The sequence below is a fragment of the Ictidomys tridecemlineatus genome, chromosome 6 (genome assembly GCF_052094955.1).
Source record: "Ictidomys tridecemlineatus isolate mIctTri1 chromosome 6, mIctTri1.hap1, whole genome shotgun sequence".
Lineage (NCBI taxonomy): Eukaryota > Metazoa > Chordata > Mammalia > Rodentia > Sciuridae > Ictidomys > Ictidomys tridecemlineatus.
In genome coordinates, this window is record NC_135482.1 from 31673348 (window position 1) to 31696025 (window position 22678).

Consider the following 22678-nt stretch of genomic DNA (forward strand, 5'->3'; position numbering starts at 1 on the left):
AATACCACCTGCTTTGTACTAAAGAGGCAATATAACAGAGCATAAGAGAGGGGCAGTTGAATCCTGACATCACGCCACTTACTAAGTGTAACTACAGTTTGAATGAGCTGCCTCATCACACAGGTCCTGATTTCCTTTATGTAAAGCATCTTGATGGCAATAACTACCCTGTCCCAAAAGACTGCTGTGAACACTGAAGATGCATAATGAAGTTAAAGGTGCATAGACTCCTGCTTCTGACGTACAAAATCTTTCCTAAGTGTTGGCTAGTATTGGATCTTAATCAAATGTGGTGACTTAAAGTTTAATAATGATATCGTGTGACATATATGTTTCAGTAGAAGTCAGAGTTTTAAGCTCATGTATTTACACAAAATGTGTAAGTCTCAACTTCTAAAATAGACTAATAAGAAAGGTCTAACCTGGAAGAGGTTTTTTGTTTTTTGGTTTTTTTTTTTCGTTTGTTTGCTTGTTTTTAGTATTGTAGAAAATCAATGATTTTGGTGCATATTAACATTTCCTCATTTTGCAAATGGTAATTCAAAAACTTTATTCACTGAGTTATGTGAGAATGAGTTCTTTAAAAAGTGAAAATATTTCAATAGAAAGACATGTAACACTTCTTAGAGGTGACCTGCTTTTCTCGGAGTTTTTTTTTTAATTCCTAAAAATATCCTGTCTCTACTTCTAGATTTTAAATGTCTGAATGACGTTGTTTAATCAAAATTTCTATAATTTGTGTCTCAAAATTAAGAAAACAATAATGTTCACATCTTGGAACAATGTGCCATACAGTTGAGCGTTGATAAGTTTTTCAAATATATCATATGATATTGCTTATTTTCTAATTAACCTTCTATGTAAATTTCAAAATAACAATGTGAAGTTTACTTATGAATTCTTCTAGTGTAAGAAAATGATCAAAGTGAAAATATGTGACAGGCCCTGTGAAAAATTTAAAGTCGATTAAAATAATGTGCTGCTCTTATTTTTCTTTTCTACTTGAGACTACTTTATGAGTCTCAATTGTGAATTCTATTTCTTTTTTTGTAGATTTTTGAAAATATAATTTGTATATTAGGTAAACATTTCTCTTCTCTAATGGGCACATGTGAGAACATTAAGCTTTAGAACACTTTAAACCTTTCTTTTGAATTTCATAAACAAGTGATCAAGACTGTAGGGCCCATATATCATTATTCTTAAGATGCATTTATTTTCAGTGGAAAATATCAAAGAAATACTATAGGCAAATATTTTCTCCTTTTTTTTCTGTTATTCAGAACTCTTTTCACATATGTCTTTCTTCTGAATTCTTTTGTTTAGGGTATCTTACCATTGGACTTTCATCAGTGAAACGAAAAAAAGGCAACTATTTACTTGAGACAATCAAGTCAATTTTTGAGCAATCCAGCTATGAAGAGCTGAAGGAAATTTCAGTAGTAGTCCATCTGGCGGACTTTAATTCATCCTGGCGTGATGTCATGGTCCAGGATATTACACAAAAGTTTGCCCATCATATCATTGCAGGAAGATTAATGGTTATACATGCTCCTGAAGAATATTACCCAATCTTGGATGGTCTTAAAAGAAATTACAATGATCCAGAAGATAGAGTCAAATTTCGTTCCAAGCAAAATGTAGATTATGCTTTTCTGCTTAATTTTTGTGCCAATACTTCATATTATTATGTAATGCTTGAAGATGATGTCCGATGTTCCAAAAATTTCTTAACTGCCATCAAGAAAGTCATTGCATCCTTAGAAGGAACTTACTGGGTAACTCTTGAGTTCTCTAAGCTTGGCTACATTGGTAAACTTTATCATTCTCATGATCTCCCACGTTTGGCACATTTTTTATTAATGTTTTATCAAGAAATGCCTTGTGATTGGCTGTTGACTCATTTTAGAGGTCTGTTGGCTCAGAAAAATGTGATCCGGTTTAAACCATCTCTCTTTCAGCACATGGGTTATTATTCCTCATATAAAGGAACTGAGAATAAGCTGAAGGATGATGATTTTGAAGAGGACTCATTTGACATTCCTGATAACCCCCCTGCAAGTCTGTACACCAACATGAATGTGTTTGAAAATTATGAAGCAAGCAAAGCTTACAGTATTGTTGATGAGTACTTTTGGGGAAAACCACCTTCAACAGGAGATATCTTTCTTATTGTTTTTGAAAATCCAACTATAATAAAAAAAATTAAAGTGAATACGGGGACAGAAGATCGGCAAAATGACATTTTGCATCATGGAGTCCTTGATGTTGGGGAAAAAGTTATACTTACCAAACAAATAAAACGTTGTGATTCGTACTTAAGACTAGGAGAATTCAAAAATGGAAACTTTGAGATGTCAGATGTGAATCAAAAAATTCCATTTGATATACACTGTATGAGGATATGTGTCACCAAAACACAAAAGGAGTGGCTGATTATTAGAAGCATTAGCATTTGGACTTCTTAGCCAATTAAATCAGTATGTTCATTTGCTGAAACAGATCTTTCTGTTTCCTTTTTTGCTAACTTCCTGTTTTGCTACTTTTATCTGTTGGGAGGAAAGCAATGGATGTGTATGTTAAAAGAAAAGTCCATTAGTTTTGATTTACACATTGTCAATACAATTTTACTCTACACATTTGTGTTTATTTTTACTTTTGAAGTTAAATATCATCCCATGGTAGACTCTACTTTCATTTATACTTTTAGATGTTCTTAGTGTCACAATTGCAATTGTCTAACGAGTCCATATGAAAGCTATAAAATAAGAACTTTTGTTGGTTGGATGATAATTCTTGAAAAATAGTTGCCAACTATATGTACTTATTCAAGAAGTGATAATTTCTTGTATCAGATAGATTTTTATTAAGTATCTCTATGAATATGCAGTTGGCTACAATTATAATCTGTTTTATTTTTCTTATGAATTTAGGTTTTCATTTACTTCTGTGCATCTGCAGTGAATACCTTCACATAGAAGTGGTGTCTTTACAACATATTTTTTATTTGTAAGTAGGGCTATGGGAAAAATAATTTAAAATATCTTTCCCCTAATTATTTATATGAAAGGGAACCTTGATCATTGTTTAAAACATTTAATTGAACATTTATTATTAATAAATTTTCTGTGGGATAAAGTCTTTTTCTAGTTTCCCTTTTACAAAAAATTTTAAAAAGAACAATTAAACCCAATATTTTCAGGTAACATGGGGCCCCTGCATTTAATAGGAAAAAAAAGAGAGAGAAGGCCAATAGTTCATTCATAAAGATATTTTCAGTATATACAGAAAATATTTGAAATTGATTTTATACGTTTTATATTAAAATTTGTGTGACTGAAATTATTGTAATTTATCATATAATTTTTTTGGAGTTTAAATGGTTATCTTATAAAGGATAAAAGTGAGAATCACAGAAATTAGCTGATATTTCTATACTCAGTGAGCTATTTCTTAACAAAGCCAGAATGAGAGATCTGCTCTTCTGATAATCAGACAATGCTCTGTCTCTTGTATGGAGATTGCTTCTCACAAGTTATGCTTTCTCTTCTCTGCTATGTAGTTCTCAGATAATAAGCTATGCCTTCTGGAAACAGCTGGTTTATTTTTTCCATAAAGCATACTATTATGCTGTGGAATAATCCTGAAGGGTCCTAATGGATGACTTTGTGGTATTTGCACTCAAATAGTAAATAAACGTCTCAATTTTTACTAGTAGGGACTAGACAGTTGTGTCCTTCAAACAACTTAGGACACCCTAGTATATCCTGAAAACCTAATGTTCTCAGAATATCCTGAGCTTGTCTCATCCTTCTTATTTCTTGATGAACAGTAAAGATGAAAGATTCATTATGAAGAGAAATACAGGGTACTTCACATGTGTTTGTGGAAAAATTCAAATCCAGTTTGTATAGCCTATATGTGTATGTATACATGTGTACATATGAAAACTAGACTTGGGATAGTAAGAAGAAATGGGGAAATCTTTCTGTTCTTCCATCTATCCTGAAATACAGTCCTTGGATTTACTGGTATGATATAATTAAAAAAAGATTAGAATTTTTAAAATTTTTTTCATTCTATCCAAATCAATTAAATTAGAAACTCATTTGAAAAATTAAGAAATTTTGTTCCTTTCTTCACATCTTAGCTGTATGTATTTTCTTTGTACCAAGTTACTATAATGTTAGGTAGAGAAATCATTATCCTTTAAGAAGACAGTAAATATTAATATTTTATGGCACATCTGAATCTGAAGCTCATAGGAAAATACTAGCACAACTATTTAAACTTATCTTTACCTTGATTTGGAGATTACTTGCCAGACACTTAGGATTCTGTTTTCCTGATTTTTTTTCATTCTCTTTTATTGACTCACTAACTGTATACTAATGTACATGTTTCTCAGAATTTTCAAATAACACTTTTTCCTGAACTTCAGTGATAAATTTGCACAACTGTGTTACATAAACTATGAAGCCCTAAACAGACTTCATGAAATGAACTCTAACTTTCATATATTCTTTTGAGAGTGTGTTTCCAAAGACCAGCTATTGGCATATATCAAGTTTTGGAAAATACTTCAGGAAGGACTTCTGAGGGTTGTAGGGAAGTCAGATGTTTACCAGAGAATTATAAAAGCAAATGTGAGCCAAAGAAGTCACATTGCATCCTAAGATCCTTTCATTACTAAAACTGAAATTGGATAACTTGTCCGATCACCTGAAGCTGTCTGTATATTTTCTTTGAAAATTGATGTGTGTGAAATAACCTGAAGAAAAGACTGAGGTTGACAAGAACTGCTTCTTCATTAAAGATAAAGTAACCACCCTCCTTCAAAAGAAAAAATTTTGAAAAATGTTTGTTTTTGACATTTCTGACAAAACATTATTTACATGATCCAATGTTGCATTTCCTATATTTAAAAACTCTGAATAAGACCGTAGGCACTTTGTCTCAGAGGCTTAGAGTCCAAAATACAATTATTAGGTTTATACCTAATAATCTGTTATAATGTATTATGTGATCTCTCTCTTCACAGTTTATATATATATATATATATATATATATATGTTTTATATATGTAAATGCATATGTGTATATTATATTTGCACATATGTACTTTATTTTCTTTATTACAATATATCAATTGAAAAGAATTGGGATAGATCTAAATAGCTGAGTCATGAAAAGATACCGGCAGATTTCAAGCACAAAAAAAAATACATATACATTAAATAATGTCTCAGATTATAGAAGATTAAGCTGATGATCCAAAAGCTTATGTACACTTAAAATTCTCCTGAAGGAAACTTTTCCAACATTTATGTACATTAGAGTAAAACATTTGGTAAATAGCACAATAAGATTTGAAAAATATGCATTTTTAGAAAAATAAACATTTTAACAGCAGTAACAAGTGTGAATATAAAACCATACACTAAGAATTGTTAATATAAACACTTCTACATTGTTGTTAAAAATCATAGTCTTGGGTAACTTATAAAGTAGATATTTTTCATATATAAAAATGTAGTTTAGAAACCATTGTGTCATTTACATGCATTTCTGTCATATGGCTGCACTTACGAAACATGAACACACAATTCCTTATTGGCCAAATTCTTTGAGATTTTTCTGATTTGTCATAGAAAAATTGTGCCATATAATAGTGGTGTATAAATGAAGCAACATTTGCAAATTATTGTATATGCTGTGGGAGGGAGAGCACTGTTTTATATACCCATGGCAAACTTCATTCAATATTTGCCAGTTCCCTTTAGACTATGGCACCAGGATTAACACTGAAAATACTACATTCAATTACCTCTAACCAATGAGACAGTGTAATTCTTTCTGTCACCTTCCCAATACATCCATTAATATGATAAAATATTGTTTTTTAGTACCATATTTGGTAATGGCCCACAGTCAAACTTTATGGTATTTATTACATCGTTTACTGATTAAAAATTATTTACCATTCAGAACATGTTCATTTTGACATTGAAGTTTTTAAGATAATATTAATTTAAAGAGAATTTTGTAATATTTCTTTTGACCCATGATTCCACACTTTCCAGATCTGGATTCTGTCATCCAGTGTCTTATCAGAGCTTCCCAACTTTGTGATTTCCCAACTTTGATCTGTATTGCCTTTGGTCTTCATAGGAGATACAGCTGACCATTCCTACAGGCCTGAGCTTAAAAGCCAGTTCTGCAATTACTAGCTTCCAGGTATGAAGAGGAAGGCTATTTTACTTCTTTGAAACTCAGTTCCCACTTCTGTAAAATAGGAAAAAATTAACCTTATAAGATTTTAAAAGGTAGCAATTTTGCCTTGTGGCTCTGTGTGGTGCTCGAAATTAGATACCATAAATTGAGCACAAACAATAAGCATATATTTCCCTTTTATCTGTGTGATGTGTATGTAAAAGGATATGGCTCTGAAAAGCAACCAGAGATTATTGATCACCATCCTAAATCAATAGATATCCTACTCTTGTCATTCTGATCTATTACTTTAGAAATGATAAAAATATCACATGTATCCATAGTTTTCCATTTAAATATTAATGATCACTTTTGATGAAAATCTAAATACACTTAGTTCAAAAATTAAAGAGTTCTCTGATTGCTAAAATTTTGCTCAGAATCATTAAGTTCACAGAGATTCAGTTTTCAGAACCATTTCACTTTTTAAGGAAAGTGTAACTTCTTGCTTTTTGGCATCTTTTTTAATAATTGCAAAAGTTATCACTGTAATAACTAATAAATTACCTGGGCAATGATGTTCAAACTTGAAAACAGGCAGCTTATCTCTTGATCTGCCTTGGGTTTCAATATTTAGCTCCCACTTCTTCAAATTTTTTCTCTGCTAAATTTGGGATTATTCTCGTCAGGAGGGAAAAGGCTGTAAAAAACACACTTTAATAAGATTTTGTTCTTTGCTTTTGTTTGCTTTTAACATTTTTTATCTACTCTAAACAAAAAAAAATCTCTATTATTGTTGTTTATATACACTGAAATCATTGATCTCCTCTGTATGTTCATATATGTGCAATATGTGCATATGGGCATATATTTCCATTTTTGCATATATTTGTAAACTTTATATATGCATTTATGTGTATATATGCAAATATATGTATACATACACACACACACATACATACATACATGCACACACACACACTCAGAAAGTAAGAGAGAAGTTCATTCTTAGAATTATTATCAGCACCCACCCCTTAGTTTATTCTTGGCTTTAATTTTTCTATCACATTCTTGGTTTAGATCCTCATTCTGAACTCATTTTTGATTATGTGTCCTCATGTATTTCACACATGATATCTTTTGAAAATAAACACTCTACAAACTTTTGTGCAGCCTTTTAGTTTCTTTATATCACTTTTAAATATGTTCATTCTCTGCCATACTTAATATACATACTTATATATTATTATTCCACATTATTTACTTACCTTATCAATAAGCAAAAATACTATTTCAAAAAGCTAAAAGAATTGTCTTGTGTCCTTTATTATTGTCCAACCTTTAAAAACTCATTATCATTTTTTATTAGTGAATCCCTTCTTGCTCAGAAGAGGATTTACCTTTCAGAATTTCAAGTTTATTTTTATTTTATGTGTATTCCTTAAAATAAAAGGTCAAAACATGAGTTATAAGGCATTCTCTTTCTAAATTATCAATATATTAAGTAATAAGCTCATATTTTCTCAGAATTCTAGTCCCCTCCATTTCACTAATCTGTTCATCATGGTTGCCTAGGACCAGAAGAGAACACATCATTAATCCCAAAGTCTTCCAAGATTTTTTAATTTTTATGTTTTTATAAAACTGAAATTGAAATATAGATTTGAGACCATTTTCTAGATAATTAGATCTGAATATCTATTCTGAAAAACATATTTGAAAACAGTAATTTTTATTTGAATTATTGCTTCAGCTTCACATTTTGCAGCTTGAATACTCTCTTAGAAGACTTACCTATAAGTTAAATACATTGCCTAAGAAAATGACATGCCCATTTTACTTGCTCTTAGAAAATTACACCACATTAAGAATATAATGTGCAGATTTTCATTTCTTATTGGATTGAAAAGTATACCCTTGGTGGCCATATTTTTTAATATATAAGCCAAAGATGTACTAATAAGATTCTCAATATTTTTGCTATTAAATGAAAATTTCCATGAAGCACACACTCATTGATGTAGTATGTAGGAAAGAATCACTTTATTTCATGATTATTTATGACTGAAAAATGACAGCGAACGACAAATATCCAGAAAAATTTAATAATTTTAATATCTTATGCTACTATTATTTTTCATTTGTTCTCTTTAGATATACATGACAATAGAGTGTATTTTGACATATTATACATACACTAATATAACTTCTTCTCATTAGGATCCCATTCTTGTGGTTGTACATGATGTGGAGTTTCATTGGCAATATAGTCATATATGAACATGGGAAAGTTATATCCGATTGAAGTACAATAGCCAGTATGGCTTATAACCATTTTACTCACAGGCAATTATAATTTGGATATTATACAAATCATAAAAAACATCAAGGTATAAGTGAAGCAATAGAATATGAGATCACTCATTATTGGAAGCTACTATAAAAATATTTAAAATATTTAATTTATGGTATAATAAAAGTGCTGGAAGAGATATAGAGAATTTTCCTCTTCTACTATTTTACTCACTTTACTATCTGTCATTAAGATACCTAACGTGCTGCACAGAGATATATGGCAATGCCATTTTCAATCACCATGTTTTGAGCTCTATTACAAACCAGACATTTAAAATATACTTTTATCATAACTTCATCTCAGTCAATTTTCTCATTGAAGAATAATCTATTATTTTCTATAAAATGTCTCCAAAATATTAAAAAAAAACATTTAATGTATACTCTCTCCATAAAATACACATCAACTTAACTATTTAACATAAGTACTATTTTCCCATCTTTATAAAGACTTTTATAGTTTCCGATCACTTTTAAATGTATTCATTTTTTGATATACTTAATATACTTAAATACTTGAACATTATTATTTGACATTGTTTAACTTATCTTACCAATGAATGAAAATATGGTTTCAAAAAGTTAATTATCTTGTGTCCTTTATTATAGTCCATCCTTTACAGCAAATCTGCTTTGAATACAAATTACACCTGCAATCTAACAATTCTATGCTATTGTTCATTAGTGGACCATATGAGATGGTATCAATAGTTGGTAGGAGTTCCTCATTAGTGGTGAAAATAAACTCAATAATATACAACTACAACTTACACTTAAACACCAAATATTACTGAAAGATATTGAAGGTTTATAACTTTATTTCATATCACATATATTCTTGAATGATAAATACTTTTCTACAAATGGCCATATTATAAGAGAAGAATAACATATAAGGGAATAAACCCCCTGAAAAGTCATTCCCTTCACTCAGAAATTATCATTAGACAGCTATTTTTCAAAAGGGCAAAGAATCTGTGCTGATAGAATAAATAAAACATTTTCCCTAAATGAAAAGATCTATAATCTTAGTGTAAGCTGTTTTTTGAGGGGGTGGGGGAATCTGTCATATAAAGGCATTTTTAACTTTCCTTTTGTTTTTTGAAATTTTTTAGTGCTAGGGATCAGACCTGGAATCTCAGGCTTGTTAACCATGAGCTTAACAACTGAGTTTCCATTTTGCTGTTTGAAAACTTTCTCAGTGGACTTATTCATAAATTAAGTACACTATTTAATTCTTCAGTGTTAGCTTTGATTTTTTAACATTTCCTAAACTCCCAATCTCATGTAATTGGACACAAACATTTTTTTTGCATGTGGTACATTTACCCATTATATTGATAATCAATTGTCATTAATATCCTTAAAACTTATTTAAATGAAACAATTATTTTTGATGAAACTTTTGGTAAATTCATCATTAATTGTAAAAAATATTTCCAAGATTTAATGGTATATATGAAAGCATTTATAATGTAAGAGTTGTGGATATGTTCAACCATGTCCATAAGCCAGATTAAGTAGATACATGTACACACACATATATCTACCTTCTTAACTTTCTGTTGATTTACAGTAGCCAATCTTAAAGTAGGCAAGAAAAATCTACTCAAAATATTCCCAACAACTTATTGATCCTTTAACTATGGCTGTTGATGATGTACTCCTTTCAAATGTTGTGTAAGGAGAGTTTGCTGAGCATATAGGGAATGTAAAAGTAACAGGAGATTTGTTACATATAAAGGTGAACGTGTGTGCAGAGTAAACCTTGTCTTCATGATTTTGCCTAGAGCAAGTTACCTTTCTTGTCAATATTACAAATTATTATGGTTCAACTTTTTAGTCTTTAGAATCCTCCAAATTGTCATTCAAGCAAATCAATATTCGATTCTGTGAGAATGTCAAAAAATAATTTAGGAGTCAATCTAGTGTTTTTACTACCATGATCAAATATGCCAAGCTTACTCTTAAAGAAGTCAAATTCCAGAGTAGAACTGAAGCTCTATTTTACTGCCTTCTCACTAAATGGATAAACTTTAAATGCCACACAATGAATTGTACTAAGTTGTTTGAACTGATTAGAGCATTGATGAATCTGAGTCAGGTATTTGTTACTAGTCTGACACAAAATATAGGTTCCCTTCTAGTTAAAACAACCTAAATTGATCATTTTGGGGGAAGTAACAGTGAATATTGTAACTTTCTTTTTTCTAACAAGTTTCCCAACTGACCAAACTTTTAATGTTGATAAAACTCTCCATTATCAATCAGCATATCACCAAATAAGCAGGTGCTTAATAAGTAGTGTTGATCTGACATAATACTAAAAATAGCTACCACAAATACTATTTTGCTTTATAAGAAAAAATAACAATTGTTATTTTGATAATATCAATTTTATTTATATGAACATTTTTTTTTACTCTAAATGTGAGTTTTGTTAATATAAAAATTTCTTACAAATATACAAAACCACTCTTCTGATTTGCATTAAATAATAACAATTATTACAATGAAATTGACATTAATATTAATTTTTTTAAGTCACAAATGAAGCAGTAGCTAAAAAAAACAACAGTCCCTTAGCTACTGCTTTATTTTATTTAAATTTCACAAATATATGATTAATTTGGTGTTTTTATCCATCCATGTGTGAGAAGTCACAAAGAGTTACAAAAGCACATATTTATTAAGTCAGGAAATCAACTCTATATACTATGGTAGCATTCCAGAATAGTTAATTTATTGATACTGCCATATAAATTATTATATAAAGCATTGATCATTTTTATTTAAAATTTTAAAATGCTTAAAATTTCTCCATTTGTTTCAAAGCAAACTGAATGACAAAAACAGTGGGAATTTGGAATAGTCACATCACAATACATTTAATTAGTACTGCACTGGCTTTCTTCATAATATGTTTAGGAAAGATAATTTATTAAAATGAGTATCTGCAAGGAAAGTAATTATTTCCAAGCAGACTTAAAATGAACAAAAATATGTGATAGTTACAGATGGAATATAACAATGAGGCATTCACAGGTTTTGAAGAAGTGTAAGAGGAATTTTAAACAGTGAATGTAAAATATTGGTGAGGAGCATAGGTTTTAATTCTGCAGATCTGAAAATCCATATAGCTATGGTATAGTATTCTGGAAGATAAGACTATATTAAAGTAATATAAAAATGAATATTAGTTTAAATAATTTATAATTTCTTCACGTGAAACTATTTTTTTTCTAATTTTTACAAACCTGTGCATCGAATATACTTTTTACTACAATTTATTTCATCCATAATCTAATTTCATTTATTCTAGAAAAAAAAAAAACAATTCATAGATTTCTGGTGTTTTAAAGACTCCAAAAGTAAATTTTAATTAATTAATTATATGATCATCTTTCCTAACACCAATCTCAAATCTACAAAGTTGTTAGTTTAGCAATACGTATACAACATTTTTTATTGGGTCATTGAATTTTCAGAGTTCAGCTATTACTTTGGAGAAGTTGGAAAGCATCAGTAAATTCTAAAGTTGTGTTTATAAGCTGATAGCTTACATGTGCTGAATACTTTGTGTGTGTGCGTGTGTGTGTGTGTGTGTGTGTGTGTGTGTGTGTGTGTGTAGTATATTTTCCCAAGGGGTTTCTTTAATTATTTAACCAGAAAAAGGATTTTTACTATTTAACCATTAAAATAATTGTTATCACAAGTTACTGTACAAAATCATCACCATTTGATTGATTCCTTAATGAAATTGCTCATCAATTTACTGGACAGAAATACAAATATAAAAATTGTGTGTACAATGTATTGAAAGCACATATTCCAGACTATAGGACTCTTACCAAATCTGGGCGGGAAAGTTTTAATTTACTTTGGTTAACACTGATGCAGGTGGCCATTAACTCCTTTCAGAAACAATGCACTAGCTAGACCCACAAAACTGTGTGAAATGAGTATTATCCTCACTTCATGGATGAGGAATCTCGGGATTACAGGTAAGTCATTTGCTTAAGGTCACATAATAGAGACGCATCAAAATCCAGACTTCGTTTGTGAAATCCTGAGCCCAGTTTTTCTGAACACCATTAATCCTCCCCATCATTTTTTTAATCTAAATTATTAGTTTTTTAGTCCAGCTGCTCATTACTATCATTAAAAAAGGATTTTACCTGTCCCTGATCTCCACACAGAAAGTCTATAACAGTTACTGAGAAGTTTCTAGGCAACACTTTTTTTTTTTTTACTCTCTCCTAAGTAATCCTAGTATGCAACCAGAATTGAAAACCACTGTCATTAGAAAAGATCTACATCACAGTAAAAATCTTAAGTTTCTTATTTATCCAAGTAGAAAAGGCTATAGATTAGGAGATGAATCAGACAATGTAATTACCCTTTGTTGTTTCACATCTTTTTAAGCATTTTATTATTATAATTGGCCTGAAAAAAAAAAGCTTCAGTCAATTTTTTATTGCTTTGTTAAGTTTTAGAGGTCAAAATGCATGCTTTCTTAAAAATCTAAGATTCTAGTTGTTAGCTACATAAGTGATTTTTTTAATGAGTCTTGACATATGAACCTCATTAATTAGAGACTATAAATCTGCATTTTAACACATTAAATCTAATCATGCCATCCTTTTAGTTAGTTAAAATTATAAGAATATAAAAAATAATGCTTCCAACCCATTGTTGTTTGTAAGCTGAATACTTTCCTTTTACAGTAAAGTTGAGTACACGTCAAGAAAGAAGGAGATAAATGACTACTTTCCCATAGTGAACTTTGTTTTCCCATAAATCCTCCACATGTCTGAACATATGTCTTTCTACATTCAGTCAAAGCCAATATAATCCAAATCTCCAATTTATTTGTTTTTCTTTTTTCCAGTAACAGGGAATTTAAAAATGTATTTGTCAAGTTTTCAAATATCAGGTAACTGAAACAGAGAGCAAACACATTGGCTTACTCGGGGTGTTCAGAAGTTATTGGATATAGGCCTTGATATATATCCCCACAAAAGAAATAAAGCGTTTATTTATAAATGCCCAAAAAAGTGGCAGAAACCTTAGAGAAAGCTATTTGAATCAAAAAGAACAAAGGCAATGCTAGTAAATAATGTACACATCAAAATGTAATTCACATTCACATATTTATACATATTTCCAAGGAGTCTCCATATCAATTCCAACTCACACATTCTCAAAAATATCTGATGAAAGAGAAACATTTCCATTTAATCAAAATTGCTTTTTAAAAAATGTAGTCACAATTTGAGATCAATAAATGTAGTATTTTGATGTTTTGTCTTACTCAAAATTCAATTTTTTACTGCAGTGTCTAGCAAAAATGAAGTACAGTTTTCAAATGAAAAGACTTCATAAATCATAATTTGAGGTCAATTTTTATCTTGCACCACCAAGCTGATTTTTTCAGATTTAATCTACATAATATTAGTTTCAAGAATTTTGTGTTACTTGTGTATTCTGTGCAAATATTATTTGAAAAGTCAGATATTATGCTTGGATTATGGGTTTTATACATTCATACATAATGTATATAGAGAGATATCATATAATTTCATAGTCTTTAGACAATCAATTTTATCTTTAACCTTTCCATTGATTAATTCTAAGAAAATAACACTTTTCCTTAAGATGAAATAAAACTCATTCTAAAGCAAACACTATTTAAATTCAAGAAGTTGGAGTTGAACATCCTCAATTGTTAGATGATGAATCTTCAACCCTAGAAGTTTTCAAAATTTGTTCAAGGATTTACTGAAATTTACTATCAAGGACAAAAACACAAATGAGTGTTCTCTCTTGAGGATCTAATACTCTGTCTACCATTTGGCAAGTGTATGGATTAAAAAAAAATTATATTCTCAAATAAGTAAGAAAAATATTTTTGGTTCTGTTGTTAATGTGCACAGTAAAATTATATAGCCCAGTTAATGGTTTGGCTAACAATAATAAAGAGAGAACTTGATTAAATACGTACATATTCTTATGGAACCCCAGAAGTTTCAAGTAGGTAGATGATAGGTCATATACAGATAGACAGGGAGAATAATAGAATTGTATGTCAGCTTTCGAAAAGGATATCTACCATTCATCCATAAGTTTAGCAAAATAGATGCTGATCATGGTGATGCATGCTTATAATTCCAGGAATTTTGGAGGCTTAAGTCAAAAGATTGAAAATTCAGCTTCTCACATCATGAAAAGCACATTTCTTAATAATAACTTTCTCGTTCTTGCTGTGCTTAATGCACATCCCATGAACTTTCACCACAGGTGGCAGCAAGGTTTCATGACCTCCATTCTTGATGGGACAAAGGCTCTAGATACTCTCAATATCCCAAAGGAGTTCATTGATACTTTATTTGCCTTTCCTAAGGGATTCCTGATGTCCTTCCTACCTTACCTGAAAGTGAATGGGAATTTTAAGCATCAGCTCACAGATCATCATCTATCTTGGGAGGAAGAACTTATAACAAACTATATTAACTAGATGGCCACTCACTCTACTTATCCATATAGCATACTCTGTAGGAAAAAAAGCAAACACTGCTGATAATGGTTTTTCCTGTACCATAGAACTGTTGGAAGAAACAGTAGGTGAAGATTTAAATTTATGTTGTAATAATATTGGAAAAAAAATAATTATGGTTTTCACAGCAGCAATTCTGGCCTATACATTCGATGAGTACATTGGGTTCATAAATAATTAATGTTCTGGTTTTTTTTTTCCACCTTGTCAAATTTCTTCAGCTTGATTCCCTTATGTTCTAAAGTATAGTTATTAGAAATCACTGAATGCTTTAAAATTGTATGTATATAAAAATATCCAAATCATCCCCCAAAACTAATATTCTGCAAATTCTTTTGGTAATATGAGCATTAAATAATTGTGTAGCCACAGAGAAAATATATTGTATATTTGTTTTACAATTTTATAAAATAGAAAATAATATTTGGGAGTTAATTTTGAAATCAGCAAATTATTATGGGGAATTTTGTTAGTGGTATAACACTTCTATTCAATATCATATGTAGCATCTCCAAATCACAGAATCTAATAATTGGAATTTTATGATTTTTTTTCTTAAGATTTTATATATTTGATGAATACTGATGCTAATTTTCTTTCAATCACACCACCAGTATTCTTTCATGGTATTTTGAATTTTATCTTCTAGTTTTGTTTTTTATATGTTTGATTTAACTAAATGACAATCTTAGTTATAATCTGATAACTAGACAAAACAGGTATTTTAGGGAATTTACTTTGGGGTGATTTTTATGAATATTATGTGCCTAGTGTCTATTTTATATTTTTTCCTCTGTATATCTAGTGTTTTTCTTTCATTTTTAAATTTATTCATATATTTTAAACAAATTTCATCCCCAAGATGATAATAATAATAATAATAATAATAATAATAATAATAATAAGTATTATTATTATTATTATCTTTTGTTTCATTTACTTGTTCTATTGGTCTTTTTTAAAAATTTATTTTTATTAGTTCTAATCCGTTATACATGACAGCAGAAAACTTTTCCATTCATGGTACAAAACTGGAGTGCAACTTTTCATTTCTCTGATTGTACACAAAGTAGAGTTGCACCATATGTAGTCATAAATGTACAGGGTAATGTTGTTTGTTTCATCCTACCATCTTTCCTACCCCCATGCCCCTCCTTTTCCCTCCCTCCCCTTGGTCCAATCAAAGTTCCTCCACCCACACCCCACCCCCATTATGGATCAGCATCCATTTATCAGAGAGAACAGTCAGCCTTTGTTTTTTTGGGACTGGCTTACTTCACTTAGCATCTATTTACCTGCAAATGAGATAATTTTATTCTCTTTTATTGCCAAGTAATATTCCATTGTATATATATACCACAGTTTCTTTAACCATTCATTTATTGAAGGACATTTAGGTTGGTTCCACAGTTTAGCTATTGTGAATTGTGCAGCTATGAACATTAAAGTGATTGCGGGATAGCTGGGTCAAATGGTGGTTCCATTCCAAGTTTCTAAGAAATCTCCATTCTGCTTTCCAGATTTATTTCATCAATTTGCCACACATACTTTTTAGTTTCTAATCTCTTTTCTATCGCTCACCCCACTTACACGGTACATTGCACGTTCAAACAAAGCCTTTCCTACTAGGTCAGTGATCACAATCTGACCTTCATCATCTATGACATTAAACCCTGGGCTCAAGTAATATCTGCTTGAAGTTATTCAGGGGACACTGTTTCACTGAAAACCACTTCCTAGAATAGTCATTTATGGATGCCAGGAATGATCATTTGTGAAAAATCGAATCAAAAGGTCTGTGATTTGGTAATTATGATCCAAAATGATCATTTGTGGAAAATCAAATCAAAAGGTCTATGACTTGGTATTTACGATCCATAATAATCCCAAGAATAATCTGCAATACATCTTTAAACTTCCTAAAGCTATAATCTTTATGTTTAAGAATATTTGTACTTTCATCACATTTTCAAAAAGCTTTAGGCCCCCAAAATTGTTAATACCACTGAGTATATGCCACTCATTACAAAAATATTTTCTTATGCAAAAATGTATCCAGAGAATAACCTATACTTTAAAAATAATTATAAAGAATCAAAAGCTCATTTCTTACAATTCTTCCACTAATTTTTTTTTTAATATACTAGGGATTGAACCCAAGGAAGCCTTAACCACTGAGCCATATTCCCAACCCCTTTAATTAATTTATTTATTTTTATTTTGAGACAGGATCTCACTAAGTTATTTAGGGACTCACTAAATTGCTGAGCCTGGCTTTGGACTTGTGATTCTCCTGCCACAGTCTCCTGAGACACTGGTAATAAGGGTGTGCACCACTGCACCTGGCTTCCACTGAAAATTTTCAGGATGTGATTTTTATAATAGCTTCCAAAAATCTTTTAGAAGCACTCAAACAACAGTAAAAGTTGCTTATAACCCTGAAAACAAAACAATTTTTTTCCAATGAGAATACAAAATAAATATTACTTTAGCAAGTGGGCAGCTATTTTAATGAATTTAAGTTTATATTATTTGCATTCCTTATTATGCTTTGTTATTGGAAAGGATCAATGTTTTAATGCTATTAAACACTTGGTTTTTATATAATCCTTTTTTGAAAGTAAGAAAAATAAACTTAATTAACAAATTCCCTACAATAGTAGCATAAAGAGCTAAATATTTATGCATCTTGTTTTAAATTTTCAGATAATTATGCAGTAGCCTAACAGTGTTTTTCAAGAGGCTGAGCAAAAATAAAGAACTTTATAAGGAATAAGTTATTTCAGGTCTCTGAAGAAATAAAATTTCTTAGGATTAATGAAATTAATAATGCTTTATTTAATATCACATAAAATATAACTATGGCACAGGTGTATAAATAATGTTATGAATGAAAGTAATAGTATATTCTGAATTAATAGTTATAGTTTTTCACTTTTCCTTCATTCAATCATTTAATCCAACCCTGTTTTATTTGAAAAACATGATTTTTAAAGTAAATTAATAATAATACATAACAGGTTGAACTTCTGTGAGGATCAAAAAGCAAATAGTCATAATTTCAAATTATTATTAATATTGTATTACCTAAGTAATTACACAATTCAGTCTTACTTTATTGCACCTTGCAAACTGTTTTGAAGAGTATACTATTGGCAGAGTAAATATGTATTTTTTGGGGGGGGTATCGGGGATTGAACTCTGGGGCATTCCTAGCCCTATTTTTATTTTATTAGAGACAGTCTCACTGAATTGTCTAGAGCCTTGCTAAATTCGTGAAGCTGGCTTTGAACTAGAGATCCTCTTGCCTCCAACTCCTGAGCTGCTGAGATTACAGGCATGTGCCACTGTGCCTTGGCTGTAAATATGTATTTGAATCAAAATGGTTGCAGCAGTCCTTAAGTTCAAATACTTGTTTTGTTCTACATGTTTTGAAACAAAAGATAATGGTAGAATAGTCATAACAGGAAACATAAGATAATACTACATGTAAAGGTTTGTTAGACACTAGTATAGAGATGACAGTTTAATTCCACGTTCTCTTCCTTCAGAACTGATTGGAGCCTACCCAACTCCTTGACATGGGATTTTATTCAAAATAACTTTGAACATCTTTAGAAGACCTTTGTAAAGTCAAGTTTTTAAGAGTTTGTAAAAAGACAGTATGGGTATACCATGTTTTTGTTTGTTTGCCATATCTCATTGAGGTACACAAAAAGAATGAATAAAACCAGACAGTGTTCAATCTTACTACTCAGACTTGATGATGTACAGTGGTTTTTCACAATGAGTAATCAAGTGTTACTTCATGAGCTCCATCATCACAGAATAACCTTAGAATCTTAAAGAAATTCTAGGGTTTCAGGTTGCATTTAATAGCTGCCAAATTTGAGCCTTCTAATTGTTAAACTAATCTCTTAGGATCAATTAAAATTATATATCAATTTATATATGGCATGAATATATCAGGTATAAATTTATATACATAATATAAATGGAATTTTCACATAAGCAAGGTTATGCTCAAAAAATAAATTTAAAAATATAGAAGACTCTATTTAAGTATGTATTTATTGTATCTAACATAGAAATCCCTTAGTATAAAGTTAATATAGTGCCAAACACAAGATATTAGGACATAGCAAAAGAGAATGTGGGAGGAATTATATGATGAGGGCTGACTACAATTTAGAAATTAAAACTCAACTATATATGTATATAAATATCTTGATTATCATTAAAATCCTATGCTCATTACTACCATTCTCAGACATATCCCCTTTGTTTTTTTTTGTTTGTTTGTTTTGTTTTTTTTAATTTTCCTCACTTTCTGAAAGGGAATAAGAGAAAAAGGAGATGTCTAAAGGTTTTTGCTCGACATTTTATTCCTGAGCCCATAAAATACTATTTGGTCATTTAATTTGTTCTTTTCTGCAATACAGCTACAAGAAGTTCCATGTTTCAAGGCTGCTAAACAATGCCATAGAGTTGACAGTCTCAAGAATGACTGTAAAATGATGGAGTTAGAAACAATAGGTCACATTTGGTAAATCGACTGAAGCATTACTGGAATGCTAATGAAAGTCAACAACCGTTTCCTCACCTGCTCCCAATTTGTAATTCTTGCCCTGGTGGCACCTATGTTACAGCAGGAATATTGTTTTCTAATTTATATTCAGAAAGTCATTGAAGGGACAACGACTTTGTTCTTTATATAGGTAATAAGTTTATTATCTTATTCAAAAATGCATACTGCTCTGGAAAAGTGTGTGAATAAAATAATCTTTAAAGTTAAGTGTAGTTTTATAAAATGAAGTGCCGTACATTTTAGAAATAAATACTTAAAGGCTTAGTATTAATCAAACAAGGGATTTGTACATCTCCTTCAGGTACACAAAAAAAATGAATAAAATTGGGCCTAGATGTCAATCTGATTATTTTAATTTGATGATGGATAATGAATTTTGACAATGAGAAGGGAATTTCTTCAATGTATGACTTTCATTTCAAGTTATTATTTTTTTTCAATTTAGTTTAATAAGAATTTGTGGTATTGCACAAATCAAATCATATCCAAATAAGCAACAATTATGAAAACTTGTCCATCCTTTTAATTCTTTCAAGACAGACTTCAAAATAGTTTCCCTATTACTCACCTTGAAAGATATATCCAAGTAGAGAATAGTACAGTCCATCCTGCGTGTGAATTCTTAAGCTAAACATAGAATGATTTGCAAAGAGCTCATTGTATGCTAAATCTTGTTTTAGATTTCTCATTTATTCCTCTCATTTGATTCAAACCACAAATATATGTGGGCAGTAGTGTTATCCTTATTCTAGCAATGAGGGCATAGTATTTAGAAGTGAAGTTAGGATTTGGAATTATGAATCTGCCTTCTTGTCAATTTATTCCTCAAAATGAGAAGTGCTGGATCTTAGTTCTGATTCGGTTAATGATGATGTCACTCCTTTTTTTTTTTTTTTAGGTCCTTACTATCTTTATCTATATAATGAGGGAATAGGACAAAGATGTTTTATAAAAATTTCTTCCAATGGTAATATGTCTTTGTTTTTAATGAGTCCTTTCTAATGTGGTGTGGGATTGACTAATGACATCCTGTGACCACTAAAATTATAAAAATAAAAGAAGTGACAAAACAAACAATACCTTAGTAACAACAGATTCTAAGCAATGTAGTTAATGCAGCAATTTCTTATATAGTGACTTTTGCAGTTTGAAAAGCAATTTTGCAGTTTTACAATGTAATGGCAAGATGGAGAACAGGATATTATTTTTACAATTTTACAAAGGAGTGAAATATTAGCTCTGAACTAAAGGGGAGTGGGGACAAATTTCAGTTTTTTAATAAGCTGAAGACTTGATAAATTCAATGAAGGGCATCAATACTTTCTTTAAAAGTTGTTTGATGAAATAACTAATCCTGAATTGAATCCGTTAACTTTAAAGAAAGTTAACCTAGTAGAAAATAATAAATATTGATCTCAAATTCAGCAAGCAGAAAATTTTTTAAAAAGGCAGAAAGCCATTAGAAATGTTTAAAGTGAATGACAGATGGACAGAGATTGCTTTGAGAAAATACAACACAACTGATTTATTCTAATGCCAGAAGTAAGTTTAATGACATGATTTCAATAAAATTTTTATTAATTTTTTTCTTCTATCTATTTAATGAAGTAACTTTAGACTAAAGCAGAATATGGATTTTCCTTCTCATATCCAATGTAATTTCATGGTTTTAAATTATAGGAACTCTTGAAAAGAAATGTCAAAAATAAAAGAAACAGAGACAAGACAGAAAGTAAGAATGGAAAATACATTGAAGTTCGAAAATGAAATATTTTCAAACTTTAGAGTCCATACCTTGTCTTTTTTTAGCATATATAAAGAAATTAAAATGATTTCTTAAGAGTCTAAATATTTTAGTCTTCATAAGACATTTCAGCTTTTCTATCTTCTGTATTGATTATTTCTGGTTACTTAAGTTTTTCATTGCTTATGCATGAATCAGAAGTTCTTCTTTATTCTATCATATTATCAGGTAGAACTTGAAGAGTGAGAATATTAGTTCAGGTGCTGAGTGTACCTATCTTGTATTAAGTAGTTAGCATAAATGTAACGACACAATAGAACCATTCACCTTCTCTGTTGCATTCTATTTTTCTTATTCTAAAAATATGAAGATAGTGACTTACTAGTATGTCTTTCTATGTCTTGGAAGACAAAAAGATTGATCCATAGAGAAGTTAAATGAATTTTAGGTATGAATATATTTGGCTGATTGAACTTACAGAAATCTAAAAAGTTGAAAATTTAGTACTATTTTGGAAGATTGATGAATTGTAAATTTGGTTACAATTAATGGCAAACCATATAATCCAAGTGAAATAAATTTGGGTCACAGAAAAATGTCCCCAATTTACAGGCAGAAAAAGCAACAGGCTCAAAATAATGGCATTTTCCATTACTCATTTTATTCTTTACTATCTTAAACTAAAGTTCAAGTCCTGCAACACCTACACTGCTTTGAACTGATGGATCTTTTAGATGAAGGATTTAAGCTTGTATCTTTACCACATGATCTGCCTGGATTCATTCTTTACATAACTGCAAGCAAAGAATAATTCATGTGTTTTTTTTTTACATAACAGAGAAATATTCAGATATATTTAAAAGAAAGTTACCAGGATCAAGGTCTACCTTTTTTCGTAGCTAACTGCTATTTGGAGAATACTAAAAAATAATTATCTTTTATAGCTGCTGCTCAACCTCCACAACCATTAAGTCTCTTCCAACCACTACTTGATTTCATGCATGCATTAAGAGGTGGGTGAGAGGGACAAGTTTTGTGTCCATTTAATGTGACAATGCCCTTCAAAAAGACATCATAACTATAACAGATTTCTAGGATTTTTGTAATGACTGATGTGACACAACCTCATTGTAAAGTGAGATACAAAATCAGTAACCTTAATTTTTCACAAATAGGATGCCTTCATTTACAGATTAAAATAAAAAGTCAAAAGAAGCATAAA

At 30.2% G+C, this 22678-nt stretch overlaps 1 protein-coding gene across 10 annotated transcripts in view; it reads left to right on the forward strand.

Moving 5' to 3' along the window:
• The window catches only part of Mgat4c (MGAT4 family member C), a 786744-nt gene extending 764719 nt beyond the window's left edge, over positions 1 to 22025 (forward strand). For all 10 annotated transcript variants that reach the window (XM_040280229.2, XM_078053048.1, XM_078053046.1 and 7 more), the window contains one exon: positions 1327 to 22025. In XM_040280229.2, the coding sequence (XP_040136163.1) occupies positions 1327 to 2468 (1142 nt within the window). In that variant the 3' untranslated portion in view covers positions 2469 to 22025. The remainder of the gene's footprint in view (positions 1 to 1326) is intronic.
• Positions 22026 to 22678: the final 653 nt, after the last annotated feature.